This window comes from Piliocolobus tephrosceles, chromosome 13 (genome assembly GCF_002776525.5).
Source record: "Piliocolobus tephrosceles isolate RC106 chromosome 13, ASM277652v3, whole genome shotgun sequence".
NCBI classification, from domain to species: domain Eukaryota; kingdom Metazoa; phylum Chordata; class Mammalia; order Primates; family Cercopithecidae; genus Piliocolobus; species Piliocolobus tephrosceles.
The window spans coordinates 97,311,596-97,329,307 of record NC_045446.1 but is presented as its reverse complement, the minus strand read 5'-3'; the positions used below and the strand labels follow the sequence as shown (position 1 = coordinate 97,329,307).

Here is a 17,712-nt window from a genome sequence, read left to right as displayed (position 1 = left end):
AAGGTGGGCCAACTCGAAGTGGGGAGGGGGCTTCCAGGTCACAGGTATTATAGCTAAGAGACACATGGTTGCATTCTTTTGAGTTTCTGATGAGCCTTTCCAAAGGAGGCAATCAGATATGCATTTATCTCAGTGAGCAAAGGGATAAATCAGAGGGATGTCTTTAAATAGAACGGGAGGCAGGTTTGCCCAAGCAGTTCCTCGCTTGACTTTTCCCTTTAGCTTAGTGATTTTGTGGCATCAAGATTTATTTTCCTTTCACACCTCTAATAAGATTCAGGAGGAAACACACACGAAGAATCCAAGGTGCCAGGGGTCATTATTGAAGGACCCAAGGGCCCAAACCTGTTTGACCTTGTCCATTTGGAGAGCGACAGATAAAAATATAGCTGCACTACCAATTATGACTAATCCCCCCAAGAAGACAACTGAATTTTCAGTGTAACAGAGAGCACTTTACAAACACACTTGGTCGAGAAAAGGTCACTCCCTGGCTCTGGGAGGCGAAGAGGACTGTGGGAGCCTGTTCGTTGTCCCGCTGGCTCATGGGAAATGTAGTGCAGTTTTCACCAACATGGCCGCGCCCAGGGGAGGTGGCGTGCAAGTATCCGCTGCGGCGTCCTGGTGCTAGAGTGGAGGCTGGCAAAGAAGAAGTCACGCGCATGGTGAGAATCCGGCCTGAGCCGAAGCAGAGGTGTGTGGCACTTCTTGCTGGCGGGCATACGGGCTGCAAATCCCCGCTTCCTCTTTTCGGCCTCTTCCGGTCTTCTCTAGCTGCCTTGCCAGCTAGGGCTGAGAACCTAGGGAAAGGGGATGGATCCCAGAGGCGCCCTTGGTGCAGTGTAGGCAGTAGAGTGTCTGCGTTGGGTGACTCTGTCAGTGTTTAGGGTGCAAGTGTTTGTGTTTGTTTCGGGTGCTCACGTGGTGTCTGTGTCAATCTTCTGTTTTCTCTGGGGTTGGAGAGGACGGTTGCAACATGGGCCCTGTTAGTTTGGCGCTTCTAGGGCTTTTCTGACCGGTGACGATCTAGTGATGCAAAGGCAGTGCTGATGATCTGATCCCTTGCGCAGCTGAGTCTTCCCGTGCTCTTATTTGAGCAATCCCCGAGACTCCTGGGCCTCTGGTAGCGTCAGCCTGTTATTTTGATTGATTTCTTGAATATTTATTGTCAGTTGTATGTCAGGCACCAAGTCTGTACCCTCAAATAGATGACAGTTTTGTGGCGGAAGCCCAACACAAATAGGCAATTATAATACAATGTGAGAACTCTAGAAATAGAGATCCATGCTGGGTGTTAATGAAAACGTTGAAGAAGGCCACCAAACTCGGAATTCTGGAGGAGGGGAGGTTTAGGAGCTAAGACAGCAAAGTCGATTTAGGTTTATTTGACAAATGTTTATTGAGTGGCTGCTAGGTGCTAAATCCTGTTTAAGTGCTGGGTGCTAGCGGGTGAACAATAGAGACAAAATCTCTACTTCATGAAGTGAGTGTACTTTATTAAGCTATGGGGAAAGACAGAATAAACAAATTAATGGGAGCGTAAGAAAATATGTAGTAGGTGTTATTCAAAGAGTTAAAACGGGGTGCCGTGACAAGTGATGGGGTGAATTTTTTTCTAATCATTTTAAATCTTTATTTTCTTTTTAAATAGGTAATGCAGTTTAAATAGCTACCAACTTCAAAAGTCATGAAAGAAGAAAGCTCCCTTTCATTCTATTACTCATGGATCCATTTTCCTTCCCTGTAGGCAACCCATATCACCAATTTCTTGTGTGTTCCAAAGATTTCTATGTAAACTCTGTATACTGGTGCCGTACTTTAAAATTGGGCCTCATTTGATAGAGAGTTAGATTCTAATCTTTGCTATTAATTATTAGGTTGGCGCAAAAGTAATCGCGGTTTTTGCATTTTTTTTTTTTTTTTAACATACAAGAATAGGAACATTTGTCTATACTGCTTGGTTCATAATAGGCTCTCTATTATTCAAGGAGGGTATGGTGTGCATACTACTATTACCACGTAGGGCAATATCTAGTAGGATATATTGGCTTTAAACTCACTAACAAGCAAGTAGCAGAGCATGCATTATCTCCAAACTTTCATTATCCCACAGAGAGTATGCTTACGCTGCAGCTGGCTGGACTGGACTCAGCATGGCTAGTATCATAGTTAATAGTGACTTCACTCCAATAACATCACAAGGAGCATCCAAGTTATCTGTGCATTAGTGGAAACTGGCCAGGGAAGTAGCTTTGTCAGAAGGGGGCACTTCCAGACCTCAGCAGCTGGTATCAGCCTATTCTTGTTGAGATGACTCAGATATGCTGGGCCAGCACATTGCCTCGCCACTGGAATAGAGGAAAACTGAGCCTCAAAGGCCATTTAGTGTCTTTCTTCACATGCAATAATATTGCATGACTGAGGAAGAGAGAAGGGAAAGGGGATGACAAAAATGTGGTTATGAGGCTCCACCTGCTGGTGCTGGACTCTTAGTGGCAGACATTTTAAAAAGATGTATTTAGCATCGTTTCTTTCTCATTCCTTCCACTTTGCAGTGTTTGCTCATGTGAAATATTAAAAATAATTCTGTAGTGCAGTCATCCCTTGTTCTCCATGATATACTGCAAAGTTGCTGTTCCACAGATGAAGATCTTGAAATGGAATGACTCTAAAATAGCCCCTTTGAAGGCCCTCAGATTTTCTTTGTTGTGTTAAGCCATTTTGATCTGCTTCTTCTGAAAATCAATGGTAATAAATAAATAATAAATTAATTTAATTCTAAAAAAGCTATGGGATAGGCACTATTATTTTTATCCCTATTCCTAGATAAAGAAACTGGAACACAGAGATATATAACCAACTCATCTAGGATTATACAGCTAATAATCAGTGGTTGAGCTGAGATTTGAACCTGGAACATGAACTCCCGAACACTGTATTATATTACCTCAGAGCACTGAATGAGGCTCTGTGGTAACTCAGAAAATTATGATTTAATCCCTGCCTTTAGAAAGCTCACAGTTCAGTGGAAGGGGACAGATATTAAAACAAATAATTATAATTAATGCAATGTTAGAAATGTCCATTCACTTGTCCCCTTCCTGTCTTAATGATGACTGACTCCTAAACCTTTTTAACCTCAGTTCCTTTCCTAGGAGCCATTTTATATTGTCACTTGCCAGTCAGACATTGCAACCCTATATCTCACAATACCTTAAACATATTATATGCTAAATCTGACTCATTACCTCCTATACTGAGCAGCTCTTCCTGAACCGCCTCCTGACTTTCCAGTTTTGAAGTGATAGCACTCATCTCTTAGTCACTCTGCCTCTAACTGGTTAATAAGTGATCTTTGATTCCTGTCTCCCTCGTGTCTGGGGAGTCATCGAAGCCTCTGGATTCTGCCTAAACTTTTCTCTCACCCTTTCTCTTTCCCCTCTCCCCTTATTTCCCTTCTTTCTGTTGCCCCCAGCCTAGATCAGGCCAGCATTTCTGATTAACAAGGTGGATTGATTTCTTACCTCTCATCCCTCTGCTATGCTGTCAGCCAGCCTGCCTGCCTCATTGGCCTTACCTCCTGGTATGTACCCCTTATGCTAGGAAGCTGGACTGCTGGCATTTTAATAGACTTGGCATTTGTCTTCTATACTAAAGATTAGTAATTAGAATTTTGACTGTTTATGATTTTATGTGAAATAAGATAAATAAGATTTTATTTAACCCCCAAATTTATTTATTTGGTTGACTTTGAAGACTTTAAAGTCTGCAGAGAGTGGGACTGGAGGATCAGCAAACTCTCTCTGCTCTAAAAAAATTATGCCTACATCTTGGTGTCTTGACCAAACATGTCCATTTTGGTTTTAGCTTCTATTCTTTACTGCCTTACTGAATACCTTCCTTTTTATTTGATTCTATAGTATTCCTATCCTTCAGTACACGGCACAAATCTCCTGTTTTGAGGCCTTTCCCGCTTTTCCAGTTTACATCCATCTTTTTTTTTTTTTTTTTTTTTTGAGATGGAGTCTCACTCTGTTGTCCAGGCTGGAGTGTAGTGGCATGATCTTGGCTCACTGCAGCCTCTGCCTCCCGGGTTCAAGTGATTCTCCTGCTTCAGCCTCCCGAGTAGCTGGAACTACAGGTGCCCACTACCACTCCTGGCTAATTTTTTGTACTTTTAGTAGAGACAGAGTTTCACCGTGTTGACCAGGCTGGTCTGGAACTCCTGAGCTCAAGTGATCTGCCTGCCTTGGTCTCCCAGATATTACAGGTGTGAGTCACTGCTCCCAGCCCACATCCATCTTATTTTTGTCTCTAATTCATGTTACACCTAAAGACTGTACTATCAGCATTAAATTATGTAAAGATGTGTCATAGTCTTATTGTTTAATGTTTGTTTTCCACAACTAAGTTACAAACTTGTTGAAAGCATAAACTATGTACTTTATTATGGTTGCATGCTCCAGGGTGCTGAGACTGTGTGTATTCACTCATTTATTATTCATTTAGTCCTACCATCAAATATTTATTGAGCAACTACTATATGCTGGCATTCCTGCTCTCTTGGGATTTATATCATGATGGAGGAGTTACACTAACAGATGAATCATCACAAATTATGTTACATTTTGTGAACAAAATAAAAGACTACTGTGATAAAGTGTGATAAAGCATGATATTGGGTGCTGATTTGGATGGTGTGATTATAGAGACCTCTTTGGGATTCTGTTATTTAAAAAATTATAGATATAAAATATATGACACGTACAGTTTTTGAAATAGTAAAATAAACACCTACACCTACCTCGTAGCTGAAGAAATACCTTTGATGCTCCTACGTGTCACTTTCATGTTAATTTCCTTTCCTCTCTCCCACAGAAATAGCCTCTCTCCTGAATTTTGTGTTTATAATTTCCTTGCTTTTCTTTTAGCTCTGCTATATATGTATTTCTAATAATATATGGCTTGCTTTTTGATTTTGACCTTTATGTAAATGGAATCATACTGTATATTCTGCTAATTTTGTTGTGTTATTTCTCCCCCTACCGCTCCCCTGCCTGCTACTTGCCTTGCTTTACATTATAGTTGTGAAATTTGTGTATGGCCCATTTTACTTAGGGCTTCGTAAGTAAAGGATTAATCACCCATGAGTAAAATAGCACACTTCATGGAGCTACCACATTGGAATGTTTTTTAGAACCATCAGAGATATGCTATTAGATGTTCTTAGATACTCCTCCATTTTTTGTGTATCTGTTTGTTCTCAATTCTCTTAGTTGGTACAAGGTAAATGAAGCATTTAACAAAATGATCTCATAGAAATATTGATAAACTATGGAATGTATGAATAACATCATTATAATTGTTCCTTCAGGACTCCTGAGGTTGACGTTTTTTACTGTTTGTTTATTTATTTATTTATTTATTTTTTACAGTTTGCTATGGACAGCAACCATCAAAGTAATTACAAACTCAGTAAAACTGAGAAGAAGTTCTTAAGGAAACAGATTAAAGCCAGGCATACTTTGCTGAGACATGAAGGCATTGAGACAGTATCCTATGCCACTCAGGTGACCTAAAACTATTATTATTATTTGAATGTAAATGTATTGACATGTTAATGTATTATATTAATATTTGCTAATAATTGCCTAAGCCTGTAATTGTTACATCCATATTAGATGTACATATGATAGGACCTGCTAACTTCCTGGGTCCATAGCCTATAGTTTACATTTCTATTTGTTTTGTTGTTTCAACTGGAAGAGGTTGTGATTATATATTAATAATAATACTGTACAAGTTTCTCAGTTTCCTAAGCATACTTATATTCATCATTATATTTAATTCCCTAGAAGTCCTTATGAGATAGGTAAGAAAACTAAAGTTCTGAGAGGTTATGATATATCTCCATTGATATAAGCTAGTACGTAGCTAATAGAAACTTAAAGCTAGATCTTCCATATCCTACTACAACTCTCGGTCTTCTCTTCCCAACCTTACCTGTTTTATAAAGTATTTTGATTATGTGCTATTAAACATTTTTATTTTATTAGACCTTATTGACAAAGTTTTTTCATTATCTGTTGACAATAATTAAATGAGATGATAAATGTGAGGATCATGAGATTTCCTGGGTTATGAATTAGGAGAACTCAGTTTAACTCTTAGCTTTTCTGGACATGAGCAGTAGTATCCTCTGACGTTAGTTTTTCTGGACATGAGCAGTAGTATCCTCTGACATCGGCTTTCTTCATTTTTAAGCAGGGCATAGTATTGCGTACCTTTTTAACCCCATTAGATTGTTAGACTCTAGAGAATCTAGTTGTACTTACTGGACATTAAACTACTACATGAATATCAGGAGTTCTTATCTTTTTGGCTCATAAAGTTATAGAATAAAAGTAGAAAGTAAGCTTTAGATATCATTGAATTGAGGGGCGGACATATAATTGAGAAGGTGAAGCTGGGATTAAAACTTAGGCCTCTTGACTCTCAGACCAGTACTCTTGTCTTGTGCTTACCATGCTGTCTTCTGTACATCATAGCTTAAGAATGAGCAGTCTGTTGAGGCACATTTGAATTTAGGAGGCAAAAGGGCCCATACTTGGAATTAAATATTAATGTCTTCAGAGAATTTAAGCCACATTCCTACAGCAAGAATTAACTAGATAATAGATAATTAGAATTAATATGTTTACATACATACACTTTACTGTTTCAGTCAAGAGCCACTGAGGCTGTGAGACATTCAGAAGATTAAACTGACATACACTGCTCTCATCTCTTTCCAAGAGTGACTTGTGTTCCTTTCCTTACAGAGTTCATGAAGAGAAGTAGCAAGAAAAAAAAATAGGCTCCATTTCTTTGACCCCTTTGAAGCTTGTTTCTGGTTGGGTCTGCCTTTTCTTTAGGATCTCTAGAAGCTTCGATGTCCTTCATGGCTTCCAAAGTAGCATTTTATTAGGCTTTATTTTTTCTCCATATTCTTAAAGGAAAAGAATAAAATTGTAGATGGACCTCTAATTATATTTTGTCTTTCCAGGGGAGAGCAAATATTGTTCTAATGATATTGTATTAGTCTGTTCTCATGCTACTGATAAAGACATACCTGAACTGGGTATGTTACACGTGGCTGGGGAGGCCTCACAATCATGGCAGAAGGTGAAAGGCCTGGCTTACATGGCGGCAGGCAAGAGAGAATGAGAGCCAAATGAAAGGGGAAACCCCTTACAAAACTGTCAGATCTCGTGAGACTTATTCACTACCACGAGAACGTTATAGGGGAAATGGCCCCCATGATTCAATTATTTCTCACTGGGGCCCTCCCATAAAATGTGGGAATTATGGGAGCTAAAATTCAAGATGAGATTTGGGTGGGGGCACAGCCAAACCATATCAGATGTATTATAATTATAGGCTCCTTTGTACAAATTTATGGCATTATAGATTCTTCTAGAGCAGTGAACCTCAAATTATCAGGACCAAAGATAACTTAAAAAAATTCACATTCTCTACTTCGTACCATACTCCTTCTTATTTAGAAAATTGCTTGGATGAACAATTATAAATAAAATAATGGTTCCATTTAATTATATTTAACTATTACATTTAATTACATTAATTATGTTGCATTTAGTTTTGACATTTAATTATACGTGTCTCATATTTAATGGGAAATAAGTTCCTCTCCTCTTCTACTGCACTTGTTTTTGTGTGGTTTACCTTTAGAGTTGCCCACAAAACACTCAGATGGCATCTTTGAGGACTTCTAGTATTCCTGAAGTCATACTTTATCATCTTCCATTCCTAGATGGGGTAGTGGACCCTCAACACCAATGAAACCTTTGTTCTTCCATAGATTTAGGAATATGGAAATGTTATTGCAACTATCACCATATATAACCAAGTTATTTTGGTATTTCAATTAATAAACCTCATTAAGTGAGGTCCAGGGCAAGCCACCTGAGACTCCGTTTTACTCCATATCATATAGTATTGTATTAGTGGGCTTGTTTATTATGTGTGTTGTATATGCTTGCATACATACAAAGTACTGACTGTCCCATGACAAAACAGTTTTACTTTCCTTATTATCCAATTTCATAGTAATTCTTTTATATCCTTTTCGAACAAAGTTCTAGGTATTCTTATTTTGTATAATAAACCAATACACTATGTACTATCATAAATGAGCTTTATGTACTATCTTTTAGGCTTAATAAATAAATGTACTATACATAAATAAATGTACTACATAAATGAGCTTTATGTATGATAGTACATTATGTACTATCATAAATGAGCTTAGTATAAATTAGGGGTTGGCAAACTACTGTCCTTAGACCAAATCAGGCTCATGAGTAAAATAATGAGTTTTACATTCTTAAAGTGTTGTTAAAACATAATACTAAGACTATCTGACAGCAACTTTTATGGCCTGCCAAGCCTAAAATATTTACTATCTACCTCTTCTCAGAAAAACTTCATCAACACCTGGTATAAATGAAGAAATTGATGAAAGTAGGCAATCCATGGCTTTCTTTTGTTATATTGAAATGTTTTCAGAAGTCATAGAGCATACTTAAAAAATATTTACACTGTATAGAATGGTTAAGTATAGAGACTATATGGGTGCTAGGCCATGAACATCAGAATAAAAATAAGAGACTCCCCCTTCATCCCTGCAAAATTTCCTTAAGTAAAGTTTAGTGCAGTACTATGCAAATAGCGGGAAGTAATTGTGAAACTTACAAAGGAAAAAGTTTTCATTGTGAATTGACTGAATTACTTAGACTGAATTTCCTTACAGGAAAATTTTTTCCTAAATATGTTCAATAGAACCTATAATTGGTTTTTCTTTGAGCTAATAGTACCTTTACTTTTAATTTTCAGTGAACATTATATAATGGTTATATTAAAAGTATGGATCTTGGAAATGGACAGAAATAGGTTTAAACCCACCCCTAATCACCACCTTAACCTCATTTGTCAGATCTTCTTCTATGAAATAGGGCTGATATTACCCAAATAAATTCAATATATTGTGAAGATTATGTTAATGAGGATTAAATAGATAAAAGCATATAGAACAGTCTTGCAAAAAAGCAAGTATTATGTAACTGTGCTTTCTCCTCTACTCCTTCTCTTTCATTATGTTAAATTTATATTTCTGAATAGTCATGTTTTAATTTGCATTTATGGTCATTTAGAAATGAATATTTTGTGAAATTGGCTATTTAAAAATCAATATTATTTACAATATAGGAGTCCTTTTTATTCCCCAAATTTTTAGTAAATTGGTTTACATACTTTGTATGAGATCAGCAAACCAAACAACCACTACAAGGTAACCTTTTTTTTCTTAATTACATCTTTGTAGTAATCTTATTTAAAAAATAATCTTATTTTAAAATAAATGGGTTGATATCAGTTGCTCATGTTACTTTCTTTCTTTTTGTTTGTTTGTTTGTTTGTTTTTTAAGAGCCTGGTTGTTGCCAATGGTGGTTTGGGTAATGGTGTGAGTAGGAATCAGCTGCTCCCGGTTTTAGAGAAATGTGGACTGGTGGATGCTCTCTTAATGCCACCTAACAAACCCTACTCATTTGCAAGGTACAAAACTACGGAAGAATCTAAGAGAGCCTATGTAACCCTCAATGGAAAAGAAGTAGTGGATGATTTAGGACAAAAGATCATTCTGTATTTGAATTTTGTGGAAAAAGGTATTATCATACAGTTATCTTTTAAAAAATGATTCTTTTGTGCATTTTCTTTTCATAGACTTAAGTTGGGAGGTTCAGTTATTGTGAAACAAAATGAGGACGCAGGTTAGCAGCCCCTTTTACTTTAACAAACATTCTTTAAGCACCTATTTGTGCCAGGGATGGGACAAGTAGTTGACAGGACAGAGGTGAATAAGATACAACCTGTCTTTATGGAGCTGGTCCCACCAATCAACAATATATTTATTAGGTACATGGCTTATTTTGGAACCCTTCTGCCTAATTGTGTTTTTCAAAGTTTAATAATGAGGGTTCGGATTACCAGTTTATTTCACCTGTCTACCCAGGAGCTTTGAATTAATCACTTAAGAATGAATTATGATCCAAATGATCATATACCAATCTTCATATTTATAGCAGGGCACCTGTAGTTACCAAAGATTCCTAAAGCTTTATGGTGGTGCTGTCCAGTAGAACTTTCTGTGATGGTAGAAATGTTCCTGTCTGTGCTGTCCAGTACAATGGCCACTGGATAGTCTGGTTGAGGAACTGAATAATTTAGTTAAATAAGCACAGCTTTATATACTGGTGTACAGAATTGTACAGGAATTATTACTTCTGACCCATGGAAATGAGATGTATTGAGATGAACTTTGATTTAGACATCTAATCATATATTCATTTGCCACCTATTTAGGCAATAAAAGAGCCCTGTTTTAGATATCCTAGGAGTGGGTAGGTGACTGCCATCTGCTCAAATTTATGTTTTTGTAAAATTAGATCCAAAGGAAAACTTTTACAGACTCTTTTAAAGATTTATTTTAGAAACCGTATTTCTCAGTGCTCATATGCATTTAATTTTGAATCTGACTTAATCTTTACACATTCTGGAAACTAGATTATCCTCATATTTTACATGTTTTTGGGCAGTTTTTGAAAACTGAATGGCTGAGGAGTAAGTTTTTGTTTTTTCGAGACGGAGTCTTTCTTGCTCAGTCGCCCAGGCTGGGGTGCGGTGGCTCTATCTCGGCTCACTGCAAGCTCCGCCTCCCGGGTTCACGCCATTCTCCTGCCTCAGCCTCCTGAGTAGCTGGGACTACAGGCGCCCGCCCCCACGCCCGGCTAATTTTTTTTGTATTTTTAGTAGAGACGGGGTTTCACCGTGTTAGCCAGGATGGTCTCAATCTCCTGACCTCGTGATCCGCTCGTCTGGGCCTCCCAAAGTGCTGGTATTACAGGCGTGAGCCACCGCGCCCGGCCGAGGAGTAAGTTTTAATCAGAAAATAGTCATTGGGTTTACCCCTGTCCCCCATGGTGAATACTCAATAAGAAATTGCACAAAGTAAGTTTTGGAGTGTTATTTATTTGAAATTCTTCATTAGATCCATATGTACTTTTAAGACTGTGGCAATCACATTTACAACCTTGAAAGTCATTTTTGACTGAGAACAGAATTGTGTCTGTTTATGCTTGTTTAGATATCCGCTACCAGGCAGGACTGAATAACAAATAGAAGATATATTTTTAATTCTTTAAAAAAAACATATTTCAGAAACTAAATCCAAATTACTTAACACTGTAAATGACTTATCTTTAAGGAATTCTTTCCAAAGTTTTCCTTATGTAATTTGAATAAATAATGTCTGGCACATAGTAGGCAATGGTATGTATTTAGCAAATGATTTACTATTGATGTTAAATGATTTACTATTCATGCACTTTTAATATGTTGTGTGCCTTTCAGCCATCTTATTTCTGAAAATGAGGATTTGAAGTTTTGTGAATTGATAAAGAGTTATTGGGCAGAATTATTTGTATATAGGAACTTTAAGTTTTGCATGTGACTATTTTAATTGGGTTTCCCATAGCACAATGGAAGGAGTTGAGGCCTCAAGCCTTACCACCAGGACTCATGGTAGTAGAAGAAATAATTTCTTCTGAGGAGGAGAAAATGCTTTTGGAAAGTGTGGATTGGACCGAAGACACAGACAATCAAAACTGTAAGTAAAACATTCAAAATCTGATATTTAAAGTTTCTGCAAAACTCTTCTTCCTTTCCTCTGTCTTTCATGGTTTATCAGTATTTCCTCAAAATTGCTGAAACTAACCAATGTTAGGCAAGTCATACCAACAATTCTTAGGAACATTAATAATAAATAACATTTATATAGCTATCAAATTTTAACTCCAAACTGATTAATATTTATTATCCAACATTTATATGGCTTTTATAAGCCTTTTCACTTATTTTATTCATTCCTTCCCCACCTTAAGGCAAGTTTCCCTTGAGGAATTAGCAGTTCAGTACCATACTATTATAATATATGAGAGCTTCCTGGAAATATTTGCAAATTGGAGTTTTTCTGACTCTTTCCAGCTCATTGGCAATGTTGTGAATGGTAGTGTACATGTTTAGTTTTCAGATTGATTGGGTGAAACTCTTGAAGAGTTTGTTACAATTTTAGACTTGAAATAACAAATATAAGGCAAAATGGTTAATTTTGTTAAAGACTATAATTTACCAATTAACAGAAGTTGCCATTACTAAACTAATCCTTACTCAAAAAGTTGACTGGAATATGCAAAGGAATATAATTCTTTTCCTTCTTAATTGTTTACTTTGTTCTCTTCACACAGCTCAAAAATCCTTAAAACACAGAAGAGTAAAGCATTTTGGTTATGAGTTCCACTATGAGAACAACAATGTAGATAAAGATAAACCATTACCTGGAGGTAAGTAATTGCTAATAATAAATTCTACCTCAAAAAATTTAATATATTGGTAGAATATTATAGTTGGGGGATTATGTTTCATTTGTCATTTGTAGATAAACTTTTCAAACAGTTGATTTAAAACACTTTAACTAGATAAATTGTATAGTTTTGTTGTAAAAAAATTTCAAACTGCATAGAGCTGAAGTTCATCATTATTATACTTATTCCCATACTGCTTCTCGGAAGTACATACTATTAACAGTTTAGTATATACTTTTCCAGTCCTTTAAAAAATGAGTTTACATTAAAATATGTACACCAATAAAAGTACCCAGTTGTTAATAAATGTAGTATTGTATGGTATTGCATATATTATATATTCCATATATTACATGTATCAACCCAACTTGTTCTTTTCCCTCCACTATATGTCTTGGAAATCTTATACAGATTTTCATTTTACTAAATGATCCATAATAGCTTATTCAAATGTTCCCTATTGATAGCTATTTAGGTTGTTTCTGGTTTTTAGCTTTCATAAATAATGCTGCAGTGAATATCTTCGTATATGCCTCTTTATGCACTGTGCAAGAGTTTCTCAAGGGAGACTACTAAGAAGTAGAATTGTCATGTTGAAGTTTATGTTCACTAAAAAAATGTTAATCGATCAAAAAATTAGCCGGACGTGGTGGCGCGCCTGTAGTCCCAGCTGCTTGGGAGGCTGAGGCAGGAGAATGGCCTGAACCCGAGAGGTGGAGCTTGCAGTGAGCTGAGATTACGGCACTGCACGCAAGCCTGGGCGACAGAGCGAGACTCCGTCTCAAAAAAAAAAAAAAAATTGTTAATCGATACTGGCAAATTGCCTCCTAAAAGAGCGGTACGAGCATGTTCTCACCAAATGTGAACCCATTTCCCCCTGCCCCAACAATATGTGTTGTAAAGCTTTTAAATTTATAATTTCTTGATTACTGATAAGGTTGGTCATTTGTATTTCCTTTCCTGTGAATTCCTTTTTATACTCTTTGCCAGTTTTTTCCCAAGGAAGTATCTAATTGATTAAGAATTTACTGTATATTCTGGCTTTTAATCCTTTGATATAATTGATGTAATTCTTTGTTGGAGTTAAATTTATCTTTATTTTAATGACTTTGGTCTTACTTAATGCTTTTCTTCCATCATGAAACAACATTTATGACTCCAATAAAAGTAAGTTAGTTCCACTTTGGAAGGTGTGTTTTTTTAAGGGAAATAATTTAAAATAATTAAATTTAAAATAAATGGTATAATTTAAAATAACAAAAAAAGTGGGCAATTTCAATGTATGGTGTATTTTTATAATTTTATTGCTGTTTTATAAAATACCAAAATTGTTGTGAGAATTGTTCTTTTAAAACTTTTTATCTAAAAAAAATCAATTAAATAACTTTAAAAGATTCTTAAATTTTTTTTTATTTTTTAATTTTGTTTTGCTTGTGGGTTTATTATATTAATGGACCTGACTGCTAAATTAAAAGCTCAGTGATTTTTATCACAGCGACTTTTAAAATTCTTGAGTAAAACAAGCAAAGTAACTATTTTAATGTTTTATCTTTATGATTACTAACTTTAGGTCTTCCTGACATTTGTGACAGCTTTTTGGAGAAATGGTTGAGGGAAGGTTACATTAAACATAAACCTGATCAAATGACCATAAATCAGTATGAACCTGGGCAAGGTGAGTATTTCTTGTTTAAACAGTTTAGTCACATATTTTGAAACTGAGTAGATGATATAATTCTCTAAGAGCAAATATATTCTTATTCTTATCCTCCTTCTCCTTCTCCTTCTCCTTCTCCTTCTCCTTCTCCTTCTCCTTCTCCTTCTTCTTCTTCTTCTTCTTCCTTTTTTTGAGATGGAGTTTTGCTCTTGTTGCTTATGCTGGAGTGCAGTGGTGTGGTCTCGGCTCACTGCAACCTCTGCCTCCAGGGTTCAAGTGATTCTCTTGCCTCAGCTTCCCAAGTAGCTGGGATTACAGGTGCCCACCAACATGCCCAGCTAATTTTTGTATTTTTGTAGAGATGGGGTTTCACCATGTAGGCCAGGCTAGTCTCAAACTCCTGACCTCAGGTGATCCACTCGCTTCGGCCTCCCAAAGTGCTGGGATTACAGGCGTGAGCCACTGCTCGCAGCCAAGCAAATATATTATTTTTAAGCTCAAATTAAATCTCAGATTACCTTGCTTATGTTTGTTACTTGTGTTGACTTCAATCCTTGCAAATCTACACTTTAATCCCTTGAGGAACTTGCATTTCAAAGTGTAAACACACTGACACAAATCAGTTTGTGATTTTTTTTGTTTCCCTTTCAACATTTCCTTTAGAGAGGGAAGACATTGGTCTGAAAAACATAGGAGACGTGTAAAATAAAGAACACAGGAGACGTGTAATGGAAGAAACCAAATAATTTATAGATAGAAGAAGGTTACTTGGTTGGATGATCTTTCTCTTTCTAGTTACTGATTTATTATACTTGTCAGCAGCATCTTCATCTGATATTTATAGTAATCAAATGATTTTAAGGATTTTATTTTTTACTTTTTTTGGCTTAAACAACAGAAATTTGTTTTCACAGTGTAGAGGCTGGAAGTTCAAGATCAAGGTGCCGGTTGATTGGGTTCCTGGTGAGGGCTCCCTTCCTGGCTTGTCATCGGCCACCTTCTCTCAATGTCCTCACATGTCCTTTTCTCTGTGTGTACATGTGCATGGAGAGAGAGAGCTTCCACTTGTAAGATTAGGACCCCACCCACACTTAAGACCTCTTTAATTGTAAGAGTTTTATTAACGGCAGGAGTTGTGGAGTTTGGTTTTCTTTTCTACATTTATTACAATGAAAACTGATGGCTTTAGATTTGTAGCCAAGTGGATTTGTGACTGCTGCACCTCTGAATTAGAGAGACATGCTGACCTTGTCCCTGGCACAGCAAGACAACTGGAGCTGAAGCAGAGGCTGCTTCTGTAGAGCACAGAGGCTGGGGTCACTCTTAAAGACGCAGAGGCCTATAGGATGAAACGGAAAGGAGCATGTGTTAGCTTCTACCAACCAGCGGGCTCTGAAAATGAGAGGGAAGGGCTGAGCCAAGGGAGCCTGACCCCAGATTAACCAGTCAGCCAGGGCATTTCTTCTTTACCTTTCTCACCTAGCTGTCTTTCCCTTGGCTTGTAAGCTCTTTGAGGACAGGGACCCTCTTACTGGCTTTGTATACCCTCACTGTGTAGCAACATTTCTTTTAAGAGGTGCACAATTAATGTAAATTGAGAGATCGGTGGAGAAGTCCATATCGTAATTATTGATATGCCTAGTCTTTATACCTGGTTATTGCTTTTGTTCTGCAAGTACTTGGGAATCCAGTGTTTGAGGGTAAAAATGACTTTTGTATTTGTCTTTCACATTTTCCTCTTGGGCTGGAATTGGGTTAAGTGTCCTAGTTAATCAGTGATTCCTGAGCCTTAATTTTAGATCAAACCCCAATGGCACTTTAACTTGAAGTTAAGATATTTTTAGTTTATATTTATTTTAATACATTTTAGTCACATTCACCCTAAATGTTTCCTTTTAACCAAAATTATAGTACCTTCTTGATTACCAAGCAATATTGTCACCATAATAGCATAAGGCTATATTTACAGCCATCTTAAATCTACTAAAAGGAAAAATGAAGTGACGTGTTGTCCTGTTTTCCATCTCAGGAATTCCCGCTCATATTGACACACATTCTGCTTTTGAGGATGAGATCGTTTCTCTCAGTTTGGGGTCAGAGGTAAATGGTCATTTTTATTAGCTATCATCATATATCTTACCTTGTACAATGCCCTTTTCAAAGATCATCCACATTCTTAATGAATTAGGATTTACAAATGAAAAATAAGAGCACCGTTAGCACTTTGGTTTCTTTTGAATGTCCTCATCTTTTAAATGTCCAAAATTTTTTCTGTCACCTCATCAGATGCCAGGAAAACAACTTGAAATTTAATTTTTTACAGGAAACTTTTAGCAGTTAAATAAGATCTAGATTTTCCTTGGTGCAATGGTGGCCCATTTTTGACCTAGTGGTGCAGCATTGCCATCTAGTGGCAAAAGATAGTAGCTTCATGCCATAGAAAAAGGAAACAAATTAAAATGTGTATTCTGAGTTTTGGTGAACTTTTTCCGTATATTACCTGATTCAATCCCTTCAAAAACTCTGAGCAGTAGAGGGTAATATCTTCATTTTTATAGATGAAGAATAAGAGGTTCATGTTTATTCATTGATTTGTTTCTGAAGCTGTACTTTGCTTGAGCCACTAAAAGAAAATATTACATGTGAAGTAATCCACTCAACCTACAGGCAGATTTTTGGATAGAAGTCAGAATTTTAGGTTGGGTGTGGTGGCTCATGCCTGTAATCCCAGCACTTTAGGAGGCTGAGACGAGCGAATCACGAGGTCAGGAGATCGAGACCATCATTGCTAACACGGTGAAACCCCGTCTCTACTAAAAATGAAAAAAAAATTAGCTGGGCGTGGTGGTGTGCGCCTCTAGTCCCAGCTACTCAGGAGGCTGAGGCAGGAGAATCACTTGAACCTGGGAGGCGGAGGTTGCAGTGAGCTGAGACTGCACCACTGCATTCTAACCTGGGCAACAGAATGAGACTCTGACTCAAAAAAAAAAAATGAAAATCAGAGTTTTAAATTTACAAGAGTCCTTAAAACATGAGGTCCTCTAATCTAACTAGAGGCTGTATCAAATTCTGATCTTGTTCCTGGAGGCAAAAACTATTCATTTTTGTTTTCCCATATTTGTATAGTTTCCATCATTAGATCTTCAGTGTTTTGGCCTCTTAACTTTTCCCGAGCTTGTGTAGTCATGTTGATACTGTGACTTGACAATTAGTGGTGTTTGATATGACAAACCATCTTATTAACTATGTGTGTACATTCTTAATACAGGTGCTTTAAAAAATAATGAGATTGGGGAGGAAAAAGCACTCTTCTCTCTCTGGTTTCTTTTTTGTTTTTACCCCCTATCCTTGCTTCTAGCTTTAGGGACCAGTAAAGGACATCTTCACATTTTCCTTCCAACTGTGTAGCCAACTGAGAAATGAGATAAAAGATAACTGGAGATTAGTGTGTTAACTTTACTACTGAGAAAACTGATGGCAGAACATGACTTTAGATCTGTAGCCAAGTGAACTTGTTAATACTACACCTCTGAATTAAAGAGACATACTGACCTCATCACTGGCATAGCTGGACAGCT

At 36.9% G+C, this 17,712-nt stretch overlaps 1 protein-coding gene across 7 annotated transcripts in view; it reads left to right on the top strand.

Moving 5' to 3' along the window:
• The first annotated feature begins 550 nt into the window (after window positions 1-550).
• ALKBH8 (alkB homolog 8, tRNA methyltransferase) overlaps window positions 551-17,712 on the top strand; it is a 66,401-nt gene continuing 49,239 nt past the window's right edge. The window contains exons 1-8 of one of the 7 annotated variants that reach the window (XM_023208173.2): window positions 563-665; window positions 1,652-1,747; window positions 5,436-5,570; window positions 9,614-9,723; window positions 11,592-11,723; window positions 12,361-12,456; window positions 14,048-14,152; window positions 16,164-16,234. In XM_023208173.2, the coding sequence (XP_023063941.1) occupies window positions 5,536-5,570; window positions 9,614-9,723; window positions 11,592-11,723; window positions 12,361-12,456; window positions 14,048-14,152; window positions 16,164-16,234 (549 nt within the window). In that variant the 5' untranslated portion in view covers window positions 563-665; window positions 1,652-1,747; window positions 5,436-5,535. Of the gene's footprint in view, window positions 695-1,651; window positions 1,748-5,435; window positions 5,571-9,485; window positions 9,724-11,591; window positions 11,724-12,360; window positions 12,457-14,047; window positions 14,153-16,163; window positions 16,235-17,712 lie in introns of all 7 variants that reach the window. The other 6 variants (XM_023208168.2, XM_023208169.3, XM_023208167.2 and 3 more) reach the window with 6 other exon arrangements.